Source organism: Chrysemys picta, chromosome 1 (assembly GCF_011386835.1).
Source record: "Chrysemys picta bellii isolate R12L10 chromosome 1, ASM1138683v2, whole genome shotgun sequence".
Classification (NCBI taxonomy): Eukaryota; Metazoa; Chordata; order Testudines; family Emydidae; genus Chrysemys; species Chrysemys picta.
The window spans coordinates 339,121,808-339,142,481 of record NC_088791.1 but is presented as its reverse complement, the minus strand read 5'-3'; the positions used below and the strand labels follow the sequence as shown (position 1 = coordinate 339,142,481).

General features: G+C 49.6%; 1 protein-coding gene across 5 annotated transcripts in view; it reads left to right on the top strand.

The window, feature by feature from the left end:
* Positions 1-20,674, top strand: part of MYO7A (myosin VIIA) — a 179,747-nt gene that overhangs the window by 58,146 nt on the left and 100,927 nt on the right. For 4 of the 5 annotated variants that reach the window (XM_065581741.1, XM_065581740.1, XM_065581739.1 and 1 more), the window contains exons 1-3: positions 4,653-5,312; positions 12,285-12,398; positions 17,214-17,366. In XM_065581741.1, the coding sequence (XP_065437813.1) occupies positions 5,208-5,312; positions 12,285-12,398; positions 17,214-17,366 (372 nt within the window). In that variant the 5' untranslated portion in view covers positions 4,653-5,207. Of the gene's footprint in view, positions 1-4,652; positions 5,313-12,284; positions 12,399-17,213; positions 17,367-20,674 lie in introns of those variants that run through there. The other variant, XM_065581742.1, reaches the window with a different exon arrangement.

Sequence of the window (20,674 nt, the reverse complement as noted above, 5' to 3'; positions counted from 1 at the left end):
GCTGAATGGGAGTTGAACCTGCTTACGGGAGGCCGAATTAGCGCCTCCCCCCCCCCCCCCCGCCCAACTCTGCTCCATCCGGGAGAGATCCTGATCATTATTTCGGTTCCCCACAGTAGTGATTTTACCTTTTCGCCAAGGGAGAAATCTCTAAACTTGTGCATGGCTTTTTGCTTTCCCCTTTCAGCAGTTGCTCAGGTATCAAAGTTACAGGATGAACTAACAGTGCATTGATTATTGAATTATTTAACGGTCCCTTCGCCGCCATCCCTCTGTTTCTGACAGCACTTTCCTGTAGCACAGTACCTTGGCTTACAGCTGGTGTCTGAGATGCCATCAGAAATCAGGAAGAGCATCTCATTTATTCATGAAATGGGACCAGCAGAATTCTTTTGGTGTCAGCTCCCTATTGGGGTCACTGATTATTAATGTGCAATTCCTTGGCATAGGGTGCCATCTTGTCCAGTCAAAACTCAAGGCTTTCCCCCCACATTTCCCATGGACTAATAGCAGTGGTGCAGCTAAAGATGGGCATGTAGAATAGTGATACCCAGTCCTGATTTTCCTCTCAGGGGTAAATCAGGAGTAACTCCGTTAAAGTCAGTGGACATATACTAATGTAAATGAGGAGAATTGGACCTTAGCTGCATTTAATAGCAGTGATGTAAGTTCAATGATATATGTATTTTATGCTTCTCCAGCAGTCTAAGGGGTGAATGATGCTGCACCTGTGTGCAAGCAGGGGTTTGAATGGCAAGCTGCTCTGTGAGTAGCATTGCCATGGGCTTGATCTGTCTGTGTGTCATGTTTTCCACTGTTCATGTTTCCCTTGCCATGTTCCCATAGGGCACACGAGGAACGTGCTTCCACGATCAATGAAGAAAGTTCTGCTTTTGGACAGGCAGTGAAAATCTTTGGTTTGGGAAATGAAGGACCAGGGTTCTGGCCCTAGCGCTCTAGCCATGCGTGTGATGTAGGGTATGTCTATGCTAGAAACACTGCGGGGCTGCAGCTGTGCTGCTGTAGCACTGTAGGGGAGATATTTCCTACAGTGGTGAAAGGCCTTCTTCCATTGCTGTAGTAGATCCACCTCTCTGAAGGGTACGTCGACGCTACCCGCCGGATGGGCAGGTAGCGATCGATCTATCTGGGATCGATTTATCGCGTGTAGTGTAGACGCGATAAATCGATCCCCGATTGCTCTCCCGTCGATTGCTGAACTCCAGCTCGGCGAGAGGCAGAAGTGGAGTCGACGGGGGAGCGGCGGCCGTCGATCCCGCGCCGCAAGGACGCGAAGTAAGTGATTCTAAGTCGATCTAAGATACGTCGACTTCAGCTACGCTATTCTCGTACCTGAAGTTGCATATCTTAGATCGATTCCTCTTCCCCCAGTGTAGACCAGGCCTTAGAGGTGGTAGTTAGTTTGACACAAGAATTCTTCCATCAACCTAGCAGGTCTACACTTGGGCTTAGCTCGACTTAATTACATCGCACAAGGTGTGAAATTTTTCAGAGTCCTGAGCGACTTCATTAAGCTGTTTGTAATGGAGACCAGCCCTTAGATAGTAATTGTGTCTGTGGCCTACATGCATGGACTGTATATGCCCCAGTGAATTCCAGCAAAATGCCAATGTGTGATTGTGTGTTGACAGCAGCACATAAAGTGGCTGGTGTCTTCATGGCAACAAGATCTGAAAGTGCATTGCATGGTCTGCACGTCCAGAACTGAAGATTTAAATTGTAGCTTTCAACATAAACCTCCGATCCTGTAGCTGGGCTGAAGCCAAGAGGATGCACGTAAAACATTTGCATCCACCCCCCAATTGCAATAATGCTTTAAAAAAAGATTTTCAGGAATGTTGTTTTCTTCATCAGGAGTGTCAGAAATCTAGCCTGCCTGGCGAGAACCTTCCAGACATAAACCGACTGTAACCGATGCAGTGACACCTACCTGAGTCTGCAGACAGCCTGAGACAATGACTCAGAGTGTGAACAACCCTTTCACCGTTACTCTGATTGGAGTAATAATTTTAAATGGCATGTCAGTGTCCATTCTAGTGGATGGACTGGGGAAGGGGCTGGGAGTGCAGCCCTCTGGGTGTTGCTGCAAGGAAGGAAATGCAGAGAAATGGACAGAGCAGGAAGAGGGAGAGAAACAGAGAAAGGAGGATGGGGAAGGAAGAGAAATAAAGGACAGGAAGAGCAATGGCCTAAAGGGGACAGACGTTCTCACCATTCACTGCAGCAGCAAGGCCTGGAACGAATAATAAAGAACAGCTAAACATAGCAGATAGGCGTTTACAGAAGTGCCTAAGTAGGTTAGGTGCCTAACTCCCACTGGGAGAATTACAATGGGAACTAGGCACTGCAGGTTGCCCACCACTGATGTACAGTGTCATTTCTTCGGGTCCGATACCGTCTCTTGCGGTGTGTATGCAGTATGTATATGTTCAGCACCTACCACATCGGGGACCTCTAGATGCTACTGAAATAGAGATAATCAATAATATCTGCGGTGTTCAGTGGCCTTCCCCCACACACATCTATTTCTGTGTCAGTGGGTCTAGTGTTACCACAATGAGCTGTAATATAAAACGGGTGGCGATGCTGACTGGCTGACTGACTCCATTCCCTTTGTTCCCTTATTCCCCTAGGTGTATTCCTGTATTACCCACTCTACACATAGCACGCTCCTTTAAGAGGAGCGGTATAGGTCCATCCGGTGGCTCCATGGTATTGCTCTATACCTTGAGGCTGGAGATAGGGGCTTAATTTCCAGGCTCAGTTGGATGGGATTGTCGCAGAGGCAATGCACTCAAGCTGCTGCTAAGGGAAAGAAGTGTGGCCTATGACTCAGATACAAGTGCCTCTGGCTGATTGAGACGTGTGATGGTCTCCAAAGAAGTCCAGTCTAGTCCTCTTCCCCCAGAAGGACAAAGAGTGTAGACATGCATAGAAGGGAAGAGGAGCAGCTCCTCAGCCTTTCACTAGAAATGCAAAGGTTCCTCTTATTTCCTGGGTTTATAGCTCTGAAAAATTCGACTGTTACAAAGTGCAGAGATTATATTTAAGTGAGAAGCTGCAACCCAGCACAGATAAGAAAAGAAAGCCGTGAAGGCTCATCCCCAGCTAAGAACTACATGCACTGCAATAAACTGCAGTGGACCAAGTTAGAAGGTGATTGGGAAAGAGGTGGAGAGGGGTGACATTTCTGGGTCCGTTTCACCTTCATCCAAAAGGAGAGACGGAATGGGCTAGTGATTAGATCAAAGGGACTGGGTTCAAAAGTCCTGGGGTCTATTCCTGACTTTGCCACTGACTCTGTGAGTGATCTTGGACAAATCATGTTTCTTCTCCGTGCCTCAGTTTATTCTTCTGTAAAATAGATCTAAGAGCACCTACTTCACAGGCATGGTGTGAGGGATGATTTGTTAATGAGCATAACTTGCCTTGATATGCTCCGATGACAGGTGTTAGATGGGGTAAGTGTAACTCTCCTCTGCCCCACAGGCCGAATGGGAAGTCAGTGGAATCATGATGTCAGTGGAAGCTTTGGCTAAGGAAGGATAATCACTGAGTAAGGATGTAGAGTTTTGTCCCTATGCTTGGGTCTTTGTATGCTGCATAATAGGTCTGGTCTGTACTCTCACTGTCTAATTAGATTCTGATCTCCCCATGGCAGGGACTAGGGATGAGATCCTACTCCTAGCTAGAGTCACTTAGTGCTTCTTTAGACAAACAGTTAGTGTGCGGCATGCTGGGGTGTAAATCTACAGCACACTAGCCTGCTGCGCACTGACTGTCCGTGTGGACCTGCTACCGCACACTAAAAGTTCCCTAGTGAGCACTGACCTGCTCCCATTTCAAAGCAGAGTAGGTGAAAGTGTTCACAGGAGCAGGGCCCACGCGGATGCAGTGTGTGGCAGGCTAGTGCACTGTAGATGTACACTCCGGCTTGCTCTGCACTGACTGTTTGTCTAGACAAGCCTTAGTGGTGCAAAATGACCTTACGTTGCCTTAAATGGGCAACTGATGATTTCCCAGGTGGGGGGGAATCCTGAACTGGTCACCTGGAGGTTGGGGGGAGGTGTTCTAAGGTGTGTAGCAGGAGCTGATGAAGATGGAGCTGGAATACAATGCACTCCGCTGACTCTGGTCCCTAGGGACTTTAATCCCAGGCAGTCATATTTCATGTTTATGCAGAGAGTTGGGGTCCTCAGATGAGCAGTGCGATTGGGGTCCAAACCTGCAACCCTTACTCATACAAATAGTCCTTATGAGAGCAGTTCCCTGGACTACTCACATGGGCAAGGATTGCAGGATCGGGCCCTAGAAAAGCAAAGCATACTGTAATTATGTTGTTGTTCACACTTGCAGGTAATTTCAATCTATAGTTTAGCCTGAGTTATCCCATAAAGCTATGCAAGTAGTGCGTCTCAGACCACCTCCCACTCAATTATTTAAAATCCAGTTGCTATGGAACTACTGTGGGTGATCAGTTTAAAGAAAATCCAGATGGCCTTTGGTTTTGGGTTCCCACTGCGCTTTGGTTAATTTGGAGTTGCAAGGCATTAGGTTAATTAAAAGCCATGTGTTACATGGGGACGACTACACTTGTGGATTAATAAGTATCCAAGAGTATTCAGCGTCTCAGACCTGACAGACATCAAGCGGCTGACAAGTTATTTCACTGAGAAAGGAAGGGAAAGGAAAGAAGTCACGGTGAAATAAAGAGTTTTGCCTTGAATTTTACAGTGACATTTTCAGGAGGCCTCAAGTCCGAATTGCTGGTTGCAGTTTCCTTTTCATCTACTACCAAAGATCACCCATTACTGGAGACGCTGGGAGGACTGTAAGTGGAGAAATGCACAGTTGTCTGCTCAGTAGATAGATTCCCACAATGCAAAGTGATAGGGGATAGTTCTAGCATATTCCAGAAAGCTAAAGCTTTCCTTAAGCTCTTCTATGGAAACTCTCCTGTTGGGAGAAAATCTTTTCCAAGAACCACACCGTGACTCAAGACAAACGGTGCCTTGCAGCAGAAGTGAGTGCTTGTGATCATTGTTCTGCAACAGGAGGCATAAAGCAAACCAGCTGGTATCTTCGACGATTCCTTGCCAGCTAGTGGAGTATGTGTAGGAACCAGGGAAGAGGTCCATATAGTGCAGTAGCCTCTCTAGAATGCTAAAGAGGCAAAAGCCATCAACATGCAGCAATGCCCCAATGCGGCGGAGGCTGAAGAGAAGGACCAGGGCAAATGGACGCTGCTCCGGAATGTCAACCAAGCCTTGAAACCCCTGACTCTTTTATCGGTAAGATAAGGGCCACTGGCTCTAAACACTGACAATGGCTTTCAGACTCCTTTGAAATCTAGATCACATTACAGGTTGATCCTGTAGAATGCGTGTGCCAGCTTCTCACACAGTTGCACCTGCACCACCTCCTTTGTGCTGATTACAGTGAATCGAGTTGACTTGTGTATAAATTGCCTGTTGTTCCCCCTCCCCTCGCCTCTGTCCTGAGATTGTGAGCTCCTGGGGGCAGGGTCTGGAGGGTTTGGAACGTGCCTAGCATGGTGGCTGCTACTGGTTGGTTCAGATATGGCTATTTATGAAATGATTGAAAGTGTTCTTGGTTCTGTGGTGCTGCGCCCGACATCTTGAATGAACCCCAAACTGCCAAGATGCAGGACATTTCATGAGGATTATTGACCAGTTTAATTGAGCTGTTTAATGGCCCGGCGCCAATCACCATGAAATGTCCTGTGCTGATGTTTTTGTTCCTATTGGACCTGATCCAGAGCCCACTGAAGTCAGTGCAAAGGCTCCTAGTGACTTCTGTGGGCTTTGCATCAAGCCCTTTCCAAGCAGGAAATAGGCATATGGTGGGTCTAGTTGAGTTAGTCCAGGCCATCACAATTGCCTTTTTGGCCAGTATTAACAAATGTAATTTTAATGTGTATGTACAGGGCATTTCGAGAAAATTAATATCCAGTATGTTAGCTAGTCAAATCATTTATTTATTTGTTGTTGCTACCGTAGTACAGTGGCATACAGCAGAAGAGAAGTATCAACTATACTTCCTGATATTGGGCTATGTATTTGTGTCTGGTGACATAATGGGCCACGAAACTCGGCTGCTTAGTACTGACCACCGGAACACAGGTATAAAATATTTTCTTTGGGAGGTGTAATGTAATTTTTATTGTACTTTTGAGTATTCTCTGGCAATTAGGGGCTTAGAATAGGAGATCTGGGTTCTGTCCACTCTGGTTTGATCAACTATAAAATGAGGATAATACTGTCAACTATTGTAAAATGCTTTGAGCTCCTCCACTTAAAGAAGTTATATAAGTGCTAAAGTATACAATTTAAACTGATATATGATTGAACAATTTGTCACTTACTTTACCCATATCTTTTTTCTTTCCTCTTCTACCAATTTTTCTATTGGTTCTAAAGATAAGGTATCTATTTTTGATTCTCTAAACATAGAATTATTTTTCTTATTTATCAGGTACTGCTGAAGACATTTTGAGCCACATTATAAGATTCTTTTTTTAAACAGTAACAGCCAGAGCCTCCGTTGATATAAACTGGAATGCTTTCAGAGACATCAATTGGTTTGCTGATTCATATAACACCTTTCATTAGAGGATCTCAAAGCACTTTGCAACAGTAAACAAATATTATTGTTGTTATTATTATTAATTCAATACTGCTTTACTGATTGACACCAGCTGAGAATCTGAGCTTAACTTTTCAAAAAGTTACAGGGAATCACAGCCAACGTTCATCGACGCCCATTGAATTTGAGTGGCTACATCCACCCATTTGCTGTGTTCCTCACCCTGTGTAACAAAGAGGCTGAATGCACGAAATTGTCTTTAGTAACAATCCAGTTGCTGTCACTGCAATGTAAAATACAAGACTGTAAAGAGCTGTTTATGTATTAGGCAATATCGTCAGTGCTAAGAGACTCATGCATTTGGGGGCTCTGTCACACATTCGCACAACCCAGTTGAGCCTCACGCACCCAGCTGGTTTGAGAGCAGGAGTTGTAGCAGCATCTCTCAGCCATTGGGGGCAATGTGGGGCCTCCTTTGTAGACAGCCAGGTCTGTCTTTGCTCTCTCTAGTCCCCCTGCTGGTGCCAGAGCAGCATAGAGCCCTAGGAGAAGGTCTCTGCTAATAGAAAGGGCAAAGCAAGAATATGAGGAGCCAAATAGGGGAGCTGAGAAGGGGGCAGGGTCTGAAAAATGGCAGAATAGGGAAGGCTGGTGAGGGGAGGGGAAGAGTAGAGGAAACTTTCAACAATCCCCAGGCTCTGGCTCCCCCTGCTGAGGAAGTCTCCATCCCAGATCAAGAGTGTGGCATGCTGACAGGGCAGTGTGTGTAGGGAAACTCGCCCGGGGCTTCATCACCAGGTCTGTCAATCTTGGATGAAGCCTTTCACAAGCTCTAAATCCATACTGTAACTTTTCACTCCATAGTCTTTATGAAAATATGCTTATGGTATGAATACGACATAACTGAGATATACTTTGTGCAAGATGGGTCTTGTATCACTGGAAAGGCTATAATTTACTGAATGTGATTATCCAATATATATGCCTGTATCATTTCTGTAGCTAAAGTTAGAAATATGGACTATGTAACAATTACAACTGGGTGTGGGAAGACACCCCCCCAGACGACAGGCCATCAAATATGATGAGCCATCAGGAAGGAACAACAAAACCATGAAGATACTAATCTCTCTCCCTCCTGGGAGGCATCTGGGGACGTAACTCTGAAACTACTAGTCAGGTGGTCTTGTCACCTGATACTAAACATTACCTGGGACTTCTTGTAACTTTCTACTGGACGGGACGGGACGGGGGGGGTCAAGTTTGGGAAACAAAGGATTCCCGCCTTATGCAAATCCTACTTAAGGGTGGGGAGGAATGCAAACAGGACTCCTCCTCTCCATGGCCTGTCTGCCCGAGAAGAAAGACTGCTAAAGCCACCTGAAGGGAAGGCAAGGGGGGAGTCCAGACTAAGACGGGGGTCCAGTCTGAAAAGGAATATAACTGGAACTCTGAACCACAGAAACTTTGCAACCTGCCTAAAATAACATTTAGGGTAAGAATTTGCATTTTTGTAACCTGTTCTTAAGTATATTGAGCTTAGCTTGCGTATTTTGCTTTATTTCGTCAGTAATCTGCTTTGTTCTGTCTGTTATCTCTTATATGCTCTTAAAATTCACCTTTTGTAGTTAATAAACTTATTTCTTGTTTATAATATAACCCAGTTTATGTAATTTCTAACGGGGGGTGGGGGGGGGAAGAAGTTGTGCATATCTCCCTCCACATTGAGGGAGGGGGCGAATTTCATAAAACCTTTGGGTTTGTACCCCACTGTGGGGGGGCATGTGAGTGCTAGGGGAGCTGACTTCAGTCTGTGACTGCAGCGGGGTGTGGCCCTACCTGTGTGCGCTGCAAGAGGCCGGAGAGCTTAATCCAGCAAATCAGTAAGAGGGAACCCAGGCTGAGTGAGCAGGGGAGGCTCAGTGAAACCCCAGCACATCAGGTGCTATCCCAGAAGGGGGGTCCAACCCGTCACACCTACATTTTTAAAAAAGCTGAAATATACATATATATGCAAATCAGATGTAAATAAGGAAATTTGCTCAATAATTAATGTGCATAAATGCTATTCGTGGAGCTGCACAAAACTTGGTAGCTATGGTAGCTGTTTAAAGAAGTTGACTATTTAATAACAAGATAGTGTATTTTAATTATAACTTGCCAACATTCTAGATGCATCTGGCTGTATAATCCAGGGATACTACCATGCGATGGTACTAAACAATAAGGTTGCCATTGCCAGAGCTGGCCTAGAATTTTCAAACCTTGCTCAGGAAAAAGCTCCCTGAAAACAGTGAGAGTTTGCTTAAGTTACTGGCCTGAATGATGACTTTAACAGTCAGTATTTAGGCAAAAGGCAGCATATTACAGTGCCTGATTGTGTGCTAATACAATAAGCTAGCACCGTAGGGATACCGGTGTTGCCAACTCTCACCATCTTATCGTAAGTCCTGGAATATTTGTGGTTTCTCTGAAGGCCGTGGCTGCTGGAAGCAAGAGATTACCTGAGAACCTCAGGTTCGTTTAGAAACAAGCACACTTCTAGCCTGCCTGGCTGAGGAGAACAGAGCAAAAGGGTGAAGCAAGTTCACCCTAAGGGCTCAGAAACCATAAGGCCAAGAAGACGAGTCTAACATTTATTAATTTGAAAAAAAATCTCATGGTTTTTTGTGGCCTGACTCATGATTTTGGAACACTCGGGGTTGGCAAGAGTTGGGTGCAGAGCAGAGAAGTATTGGGAGTGGAGAAAGCTGCGGGATCCGGGATCCCCACCTCAAAAGCATTACTGTGCTGTGGATTGGGTGACACATTGAAGACGTTGCCTTCCCTTCCTGATGCTGCTGCAGTAGCTCCCAGGGTAGCAGAGACAGCAGGTGCAAACAACAACTTGCTGACTCCCACTAGTCACACCGATCTGCTTAGCAGCAAGAGTGCATGCAGTTCCGCCTAGATTCCCGGATGGACAATCCCCAGCCTGAACAGCCTGTAGCTGTCCGGTGGCTTGCGGGAGCTTAAATATAAAATCTCATTAAAAATAGAAAGGAAAAACATAGAACAGAAAAAAACAAGATCCTAGGGATGAAGAGGAAGAGAGAGAGAGAGAGAAGGGGCTGGAAGAAATGAGAAGAGGAAAGAAGAGATGGTAGCAATTGGCCCAAGGCCTGGCGGACAGCCATCTAGCAATCTGTTGCAAAAGGAGGAGGTTCCACCTTCAAATGGCTGGGAACCACTGAGGTACAGTGCATCGCCTAAGTCAATTTCTGGACATAGGTTTCATTGAATCAAAGAAATGTAGGGCTGGAAGGCAGGGCTGCCCAGAGGATTCAGGGGGCCTGAGGCAAAGCGGGGCAGCGGACATAAAAAAGGCACCACCCGCTGCGGCGCTTGTACTCACCAGGCGGCGCTCCAAGTCTTTGATGGCGGCGGCAGCGGGTCCTTCTCTCGCTCCACATCTTCGGCAGCACTGAAGGACCCGCTGCCGAAGTGCCGCCAAAGACCCGGAGTGAGTGAAGGGCTTGCTGCCGAAGTGCCGCTGAAGACCCGGACCGCCGCTGGGTGAGTAAAAATTAAAAAGGCGCCTCTAGCCAGGGAAGGGATTCTCGGCCAGGGCTCGCGGGGCCCCTGCAGGGCCCGGGACCTGGGGCAAATTGCCCCACTTGCCCCCCCTTCTGGGCGGCCCTGCTGGAAGGTACCTCAAGAGGTCATCTAGTCCAGCCCCCTGTATGGACCATATGACCCTCAAAGGGTTAATCATCCTCTCCAGTCCCATTGAGTAGATGACAAGAGTGATGCATGTTTAGCGATGTTCTATTTTCCTTGTTAGTTGGCTATGAAAGAAATGGCTGCAGAAAGGGCAGAGGGCCCTTAACTCCCTTCGCCAGCAGTGGAATTGGAGGAGGCTCTGCACCTCCCAGGATCAGGTTTAGCGGCAGGAAAGAATGTCATGTTTTCATTGAAGGTTGGTTCTTCCCTCTTTGAGGACAATGGTGAACATCTCGGGCGCAGGAGTAATTTCAAACCCGTGTAGGAAATGTGGGGTCACATTAGTGGCCTGATCTGACAGTCCTTAGGCCAAATTCCCATTGAGTGCGGTGGGGAATGCAGAGTGAGATGTCGAAAGCCTGCTTTCTAGTCACAGTGCCATGCTTGCGTTTGGAGTCACTTTTGCTTGGACTGAGAATAAGCTGTTCTATGAAGGAGGTGAGAGTGAACTGGAAGCAGAAGTCAGACTGCTGCACATACAGAGATAACAACCTGTTGTCTGCAAACAATACACTGGCACTGCCCTCCATTCCAGGTTCCCTTCAGTGTCAGCTATACGTTGGACTAGAGATGGGTGTGACACATGCATCCGCAGGTATGGTCTCTCTGTAACGCTTGCAGCAATTACAATTCAATTTAATAGTAAAAACCTGCAATGTGAGCACAGTTCCCTGCACCTCCAGCCAAAGACATTCACTGCCCAGCGGCAAAATAAACAATCTTTCCCCCGTCTCCTGCCTACTGTTATGTGAGAACGGGCACAGCGGAAGATTCGGGCCCTCAGCATCTTTCCCTGGGCCCCTGTGCAGATTCAGACCTACCCGCTGCACAGAGGAAAGGCCATGTTTGCTCCAACCCCTCTGTTAATCTTTTTGCACTGGCTCAGGCAGTACTGAACGTGCACGACTTGCTGATGGGGACCATTTGTCCGTGCATTTGATTCTGGTGGGGGAAGCTTTTGGGTTCAAGTCAGACTGAACCTGTGTCTCTTGTTGGTTTACTTTTAATGTCCCTCCCATAACCACCCTCTGCCTGTTATGTTGTTTTAAAATGAATTGAAAAGGGGGCAGACTAGATTTTACAGTGTGAAATGGTTTCCCATGAGTAGTTGTCTGATTAGCAGCAGGTCAGTTTGCCAAAAATGGATGAGATAGGTAGCATAGTAGCATATATTGTAGTGCTAAGGCGTAGTTGCCTCACAATAGGCCTAGTCTACACTTACCGGCTGGTCCGGAGGCACGCCATCGATGTTCTGGGATCGATTTATCGCGTCTGGTTAAGACGCGATAAATCGATCCCGGATCGATCCCGGAAGTGCTCACAATCGACGCCGGTACTCCAGCTCGCCGAGAGGAGTACGCGGCATCGACGCGGGGAGACTTCCGGCCGCGTCTGGACCGCGGTAAGTCCGGACTAAGGTACTTCGAATTCAGCTACGTTATTAACGTAGCTGAATTTGCGTACCTTAGTCCGAAGTCCGGACTAAGTGTAGACCAGCCCAATAGCCTTATTACCCGCCTATGAGGAAGGGGTAGCAGTGTAACCTAGTGGGTAGAGCACTGGACTGGGATTCAGGAAACTAGAGCTTTATTCCCAGCTCTGCACTGGCCTGCTGGCAAGTCACTTCCCCCTGTGCCTCAGTTTCCACATCTGTAAAATGGTGACAATTATACTTTACCCTCCTTTGTAAAGTGCTCTGAGGTCTACTGATGAAAAGCACTACGTAGAAGTTGGGTACTGTATGGACTGCAAAGGAGGTCGCTTGTTCTCACACCCATGTTTGGAAGTAAAACATTTAGAAATTACTCTAACCGGGAACGTTTAGTCCTCCCTGCAGTGCTGTGTTCTTCTGCTCATCTTTACTGAGAACATGCTTTTCCTCTGTTTTGTTTCAGGGGGATTATGTATGGATGGACCTCAAAACCGGTCGGGAATTCGACGTTCCCATCGGAGCCGTGGTCAAGCTTTGTGACTCTGGGCAGATCCAGGTGGTGGACGATGAAGGCAACGTATGTATGAAGGAGAAGAGGATTGTGATTGTGTGTCCTTTGTATTAGGGTTAGATATAGGGCCCCAAATAGGATTAAGCACTGGGTGCTGTACAGATGCACAGTATGATCCAAACCGCATTGAAATCAATAGTATTCTTTCCATGAACTCCCATAGACATTGGATTGGGGCCACACAACACGAGATAGTCCCAGCCCCCAAGGACATAGGTGGAAGAGAAGATGCACTGAGGAGGTGTAACAAATAAAAGGAGGGAAAGCAGGCGGGCAGGTGTGGGGAGGGAAATAACTCTGACAAGGGAGACCATCACAAGACAATGCAGTAACGTAAAGTAGCTAGCGAACAACTTGTCTATTTCAGACCCAATTAAAGGGGCTTGTTTAAGCCTTTTCCTGTTTCCAATTTATTTTATTGGAGAGGAAGGATAGTCCAGGGGTTATGGTACTAGCCTGGGACATGGGAGCCCTTATTCAATTCCCTGCTGTGCCACAGGCTTCCTGTATGACCTTGGGCACGTCACTTACCCGTTATGTGCCTCAGTTTCCCATCTGTAAAATGAGGCTAATAGCACTGGCACACTTCAGGGCATATGCACCTGTACTCCCCCCTCCGTGGTCCAGCAAGGATATCCCCTCTAGGCTACTGACTCCTCAGCCATCACATCTCTCAGGTAGAGGCCCACATCTCTCTCCCTACTGACCAGGTTTTTTCCAGGCTGCACCATTCCCGGCCTATACTGCGATAGACTGTCTAAACAGCCAGCGTCGGAGCTTTGCTTTCTCTCCAGAGGCTATGAACAGCTTCAGTTGCTAGCAGTTACAAGTTATCACACAGCCCTTTTTAAGCAAGCACATGTATTCTTAAGGTGAAAGCATTACAAAGAAAATATCAAAAATCCAATCAAAGAACCTATGCGCATTCTAATAAGCTTAAGTTTACCAGAGATCACCCCAATTCCATCAAAGGCTTTGGCAGAAGTCAGTCATTGAGAGCCCACCGAGGGGTTTTCTCTGGCTACAAGTTCAGAGCTAAGGCTGTTATGAACAAGTGCCTTTGATCTTCAGATTCCAGGACCAGATGATAAGCAGACAGTGGTCTCCTCTTTAGGGTGGAGCTTCAAAAGCCTGGGTTTTTTGAATGACTGGAGGTGGGAATTTGATACGGTTTGTCCCATCCTTGTCTGGCACATTGTTCACTATAGTCCTTTGAAGTTCATAACATGGCCTAGGATTCCCATCCCATCTCCCCACTAGAAGTTACATGCAATCCCAGCCCACAATAATTAATGCTAAGATTTTGCCAGGGATATTTTTAGTAAAAATCATGGACAGGTCACGGGCAATAAACAGAAATTCACGGAAGCCTGTGACCTGTCCCTGACTGTCACTAAAAATATCCCTGACAAAATGGGGAGGCGGGTTCAGCTCAGCACCCATTGCTGCTGGGGCTCCAGGGTCCCCCTGCCACTGCGGTGAGTGGGAACTCCAGGATCCCACCTGCGCGGCGGCTGAGCAGCTCGGGGTGGGATGTGGGCGGCGGGTGCTATCCAGCAACAGGGAGCTCTGGGGGGTTCCCCGCCACCTGCAGCAAGTGGGAGCTCTGCACAGGGGATGGGCTGCTGCAGGGTCCCCTTACCTGCCATGGTGGCTGGGAGTTCCAGGGCGTCCCCCCGCCATCCCCTGTGGCTGGGCAGCTGCAGAGGGCCCCCCCGCCAGGATGGGAGCCGGGAGCAGTGCGGGGGGCAACTGGGAGCTCCAGCCCTGGGGCAGAAAATGTCACAGAGGTCAATGGAAATCATGGATCCCATGACCTCTGTGACATAATCGGGGTCTTAACAATAATACATAAGTAGGGTTACCATATGTCCGGATTTTCCCGGACATGTCCGGCTTTTTGGTTCTCAAATCCCCATCCGGGAGGAAATTCCAAAAAGCCGGACATGTTCGGGAAAATAGGGAGGGGTCGTGGGGCTTGGGTCTGGGCTGGAGCCGCTGGGGCCGGGCTGGAGCCGCTCGACCGGAACCGGGGCCCGAGCCGAGCCGGGCCGGAGCCGCTGAGACTGGGGCTGGGGGTACTCGGCTGGCGCCGCTCGGCCGGGACCAGGCTGGAGCCACTCGGTCGGAACTGGGGCCCAAGCCGGGCCGGAGCCGCTGGGACCGGGGCTGGGGGTGCTTGGCCGCCAACCGGCACCGCTCGGCTGGGGCTGGGGCTGGGGCCGGAGCCGCTTGGCCGGGGCTGGTGCCCCGGTGCCCGAGCTGAGCTAGAGTTGCTAGGGCCGGAGCCGCTGGGGTCGGGGCGGGCTGGAGCCGCTCGGTCGGAACTGGGGCCCAAGCCGGGCCAGAGCCACTGGGACGGGGGCTGGGGGTGCTTGGCCGCCGGCCGGCACCGCTCGGCCGGAACCGGGGCCAGCGCCCCAGGGCCCAAGCCGAGCCGGGCCGGAGACACCAGGGCCAGATCCTCTTGGCCAGGGCCGGCCGCCGGAGGGAGCCGCTCGGCCTGGGGGGCCGGACTGGGCCTTGCCTCCTTGCACCCCGCCTCCACCCCTACCCCTACCCCAGCCCCAGCCCCAGCTTACCTGCTGGCTGCCTGCCTGCCTGTTTCAGGCTTCCCGCGAACATTTGATTCGCGGGAAGCAGGGGAGGGGGAGGAGCAGGGGGCGGAGCGTTCAGTGGAAGGGGTGGAGTTGGGGTGGGAAGGGGTGGAGTTGGGGGGGCCCAGGAGTGTCCTCTTTTTGGAATATTAAAATATGGTAACCCTAACGTAAGCCTTGCATTTAATACAATGGACTCCAAAGAGATTTAAACTCAATACAATAAGGTTTTTCAAGGATACTGCAGGAAATTGCTGGATCTGTCACACGCACTGCCCTGTCTCACAGGGGGAAGGGATTGAGAGGATAAATACATCAAAGATTGTGAGGTCAGATATGACAGTGATGCAGGGCGGGGGGGAGGCTGTGACAGGGCCTTGTCCTGCTCCTGTCTCTTTTCTAGCCACAAACCACTCAGAGACCTGCTTCTGATGAAACGCTTTGTGCAGTTTATTTACACTGTTCTTTCCCACCGCCTTTGCAAACCTTTGCAGCTCTGTAGTTATCATAACATACAATCCTTAGCTCACCCAGCCAAGGAGAGGGAAAGACAGAGGGTCTCTTCCCCTGAGCAATCTCTTCTTTCCCTGAGAAGCCTGTCACTCTCTCCTGTCCTTCCTGTGCCTTCTCTACCTCTCTGGTAATACGCTAATTAGCCTTTGGGGCTCTCCTCAGCTAGGGTTACCATATTTTGTGCCTCCCAAAGGAGGACACTCCACGGGCCCCCGGCCCCGCCCCCGGCCCCGCCCCAACTCTGCCCCCTCCCCAAAGTCTCCGCCCCCTCCCCTGCTTCCCGCGAACATTTGAGTCGCGGGAAGCCTGAAGCAGGTAAGGGGGAGTGTGGGGGGAGGAGGCGCGGCCCAGGCTGTCCCCGGCCCTGGGATGCTGGCCCCGGGCCCGGCCCCCGGCCGACCACCCCCAGCCCGCCCAGCACTGCGGTCCCCAGCCCTGCGGTCCCCAGCCCGGCCCCAGTGCCAGCCCCGCCGGAGCCCCCGAGCCCCCGGCCGAGCCCCCGAGCCCCCGGCCCGGCCCCGCCGGAGCCCCCCGGCCCCCGAGCCCCGGCCCGACCCCGCTGGAGCCCCCGAGCCCCCGGCCCCGCCGGAGCCCCCGAGTCCCCGGCCGAGCCCCCGAACCCCCGGCCCGGCCCCGCTGGAGCCCCCGAGCTGGCCCCGCCGGAGCCCCTGAGCCCCCGGCCCGGCCCCGCTCCGCCGGCCCGTCCCGGCCCCCAAGCCCCCGTCCCGGCCCGGCCCCCGACCCGGCCCCCCCCCCGATTTTCCCGGACATGTCCGGCTTTTTGGGCTTTCCCCCCGGACGGGGATTTGGAGCCCAAAAAGCCGGACATGTCCGGGAAAATCCGGACATATGGTAACCCTACCTCAGCCCATCCCAATCCACCAATTAAGCACAGCTCTTCCTAATCAGGGCTACTCCAGAGCAACTACTTGTGGTTGCAGTCACCAGAGGGCTGCCTCAGGTGCTGCTTCCCAGCACTCTATCGCAGGGCCTATATAAATACTTTAGATTAGTGCTTTTAATTACCTCTGCTCCTGCTAGTTACTCCTCTTCTCCTATAGGATCCCCACTAACATCTTCCCTAACCTGCGCCTGAGTTCCCACAGAGCCCTTCAGTAGCCAGCCCCAGTCATCTGTACCGGTTTCTTGTTTTGTTACAAATAGGGTTGCCAACCCTCCAGGGTTGGCTGGGAATCTCCGGGAATCAGCCTCCATCTCTCAGTGACTATTAAAGGCAATCCGGGAGATTTTAACAGGCAACAGTCCAGTCGATGGCACAGCGGGGCTAAGGCAGGCTTCCCACCTGCCCTGGCTCCGTGTGGCTCCCAGAAGTGACTGGCATGTCCCTCTGGCTCCTAGATGCAAGGTGTGGCGAGGGGGGTCTCTGCACGCTGCCCCCACCCTGAGCACCAACTCTGCAGCTCCCATTGGCTGGGAACCGTGGCCAATGGGAGCTGCGGAGGTGGTACTTGCAGGCAGGGGCAGTACGCAGAGCCGCCTGGCTGCCCTTGAGTCTAGGAGCCTTAAAACACAGCTATATCCTGGTCTTGCAGGGATCTAAGATCATTTCCTTTTCACTATGATCCTTTAAAGTTAATGGCTGTCATGCCACTTGTACTGCATAATCCTTTCATCCTGTCCTTTCCGAATCTGTCTAGGGTGTATATCGTGGTAGGCTCACATTTGACCTCTTTCCCCTTTTTGTTTCCAGGAGCATTGGATTTTCCCTCACAATGCCAGCCACATCAAACCCATGCACCCGACCTCTATCCACGGGGTGGAGGACATGATCCGCCTGGGGGACCTGAATGAAGCTGGGATTCTGCGGAACCTGCTCATCCGTTACCGAGAGCACCTTATCTATGTGAGTGCCCACCTGGAGAAAGTCATCTCACCCCAGCTTTGTTGGGCTTATTTTCATGTATATCCTGCACTGGTCCAAGCCCCATGCGTACCTATTCTCCGCCATGTCTGATGCAAAGTTTACATGCCGTTCATGCAGGACGTGAGATGCCATTGCACGTGCGGGTTTACTGAATTGGGGAAAGGATATATCTTCTGGATGTTAATTAAATCTGAGTCCTTTTATGTGACCGAATGGGGAGCGCTGCGCCCTCACCTCTGGGCGAGTGGATTGAAGTCCCACATGGGAGCCTGGGTTTACACCCGAGAGTGGCTCCAGAGTGCAGGGAGTTTCTGCACTGTTATGAGCACAGTGCTTTGGGTGAAGCATTAAACCGAGTTTCTCATTGTCCAAGTGGAAGCTGTAGATCCCATGGCCCATGTAACGACTAACGATCCCCAGGTATTTGCCTGGGCGCCCTTTAAGATCGCAACATGTTTAGCTGACCTAACTGAGGATCCCTAGCATAGGGGACGTGGCTGAAGAATCCACACAGTGTGACAGGGAATTAAATAACCTGGGGGGTGACCAGGCAATTTTCCCACAGTGACCTTGCAATATCTGGGGGGTGCACTTAAGACTTATTAATTCCGAATTTCCTGGTTTCTCTCAGCTGCGTTTTGATTGCTACGATATTTTTCTTAGAACTCTTAAATTCCTGACATGCACACGCCGCCTTAACGCCCCTTTAAGTGCTGTTGAAGTGCTCGGCAAAGCGATTGTAAAATCAGCCTTGTGGATTTGCAGGTTTGTCTCTCAGTGATGTCGTACCTGGTACGCTCAATTCACTAGCTTTACCAACTCAACCATTTCCTCCCGACGCTGCACTGTGGGTTCTAACACTTCCACAACCCAGATTCTGCCCTACGTGGCACTGGTGCAGCTGCATTGGTTTTAATTTAGGACATAATGTGGAGGTAAATTGAGTTGCTCGGTTGTTCTGCTATAACATTACAACTCCAAAAGGAAAGGAGTCAGAGTTCAAAGGGTCTTTGTTTGTTTTCTCAGAGTTGCGGAATCTCTGGCTGCTGGCTTGCAGTTGCAGGGTCATAAGATGCACATTTTTGTGCCTGCAGTAAAACATACCTGGGGTGAATGCAGGCACGCTCTTCGATGTTGCCAAATAGTCAATGTGATCACGTAAGAGCGGGGCACTTCAGGACAGTTCTTAAATTGTAAGGCTTGCAGGCACCCAATGGCAGAAGTATATCGTTTTCTGCCCTCACCCTGCCAACACTGCAGTGTAAACTCAGGGCTCAAACTCAAGCTTAATCCCACAAATCATGCGGACCCAGAGTCTTAAGACCCCCCAGGGATGGAGTGTGTGAGTTAAACCAGGGTTCAAGCCTTATTGCATTGCAGTGTAGATGCAGCGCCACTGGACTCGTGCTCTGGGATCCACCAGAAGTATCCCACAATCCCCCAGACAGACATTCTTTGTCCTCTGGACAGTCAAGTTTGGTGGGCAGTCAAGTTTTTCCATGCTGCACTATGAACAAAGGGTTAGTGCGGCCATAGTTTGGGAACACACTAGGAAGTCTGGGACATGGGTGATTGGACTCAGGCCTGCATAATACAGTGTAGATACAGGGTTCAACAATTCCTAATCTGGAGTTACAAATGAGTATAGATGCTTAAGATCTAGGTTAACTAACCCAGGGTCTGCTAACTCGAGTTCTACTAACCTGGGCTTACATTGCAGTGTAGACATACCCTCCAAGGTCTTTTTTTTTTTTAAACAATTTAAGGATTTCATTTAAAGAGGAGTGATTCAAAGGCTAGTAGATTTTAAGGCCAGAAGGGACCATTAGGGTCATCTAGAGGGTGTTCAGTTTGGTTCAGGCCTATCTCTACTTGTGAGACTTCTAGTGGACCCTGTTTCCAGGTAGGCCAAAAATATGGCAAGAGCAGTCTTTCCTTTTGGTATTTTGCCAGCTCCACTCCTTGCCTCAGATGGAACTGGGGGCATGTGAAAATGAGAAAAAATGTTACATCAGCTTTTTCCAAATCTCTCATAAATGCTGGGCTTGGTTCCAGAGCTGGATGAATTCTCTGGCCTGTGTGATGCAGGAGATCAGACCGCATCCTCCTAATAGTCCCTTCCGGCCCTGAAACCTATGAAGAAACAAGGCAGTCAAAATAGGTTTAGCAATAACTATGGATACCATTTACTCATGGAGGTCACGGATTCCGTGACTTTAAGGAACCTCGGTTACTTCTTCGACTGCACCCCTGCCGCAGTGGCGGGGCTGGAGCTGTCAGCCACCTGCAGCAGCAGTGGGGCTAGAGCCCCCATGACAGGCTCAGGCTTCAGGCCCCCCCAGCGGTCAGCTCCTCCCATTATTTTTTAGGTTGCGGGCTTCCATGAATTTTTGTTTATTGCCCATGACCTGTCCTTGACTTCTACTAAAAATAACCATGACAAAATATTAACCTTAGCAATAGCCCACCGTTCCTGACGTTGAACAATACACCTTCAGCTTTGCAGGAACCAGTGTGCAATGTCTCACCAGCTATTACATTGTACGGATTTTGAAGGGTGGAAGACAGTGGAGATGGGGCAACTGCTGAAAATATCCTCCCAGTTAACTTTTTGGTAGCTCTGAGTGGACGATGATTCCTTCACATTTTTGTTTAATTAGAGAGAAATGTGCTGATGCGATGGGAAGGGTTAACATAGCCTCTTAGGTTGGAATATGCATTTTTGGGAAGTAGGTGAGGGTGAGGCGAGCTGGTTTATATGTAACAAACAGTTGTCTTGAGTAAAGGTCAAGGTCAGCTGCTTTGCAGTCATGTCTTCACGCAGCGTTTTTGAGGCTGTCTCTTGCTTCTTAGTGCTATTGACTGAGGACAGAGTCTCCTCTCAGTTCCAATATTCTGCTTTCCCTATGTGGGGTCTTTCATAGGCATCAATGAGAGTAATACATCCATCTTCAAAGGTTGAACCCACTAATTCCCACAGTCTGTGAAGCAGATAATTAGTATTAGCCCCTGTTTACAGATGGGGAAACTGAGGAACAGGGAAGTTAAAGCCAACATTTACGAATCCACATTCAGGCACCTGAATAACTGGCCAGATTTTCAGATTTTAATGAATGGAAGCTACAAGCATTCAGTGCCTCTCATGCTTGTGCCATTGATTTAGGAGCCTAATCTGTAAATGCTGCCCCAAGGCCCCAGTGGGATTCAGTGTCTAACCCACCATTAGCTATCAGGACTTCCAGGCCCCCAGCCCTGCAGTCAGGCTCTGCCAGTGATGGCTGATATAG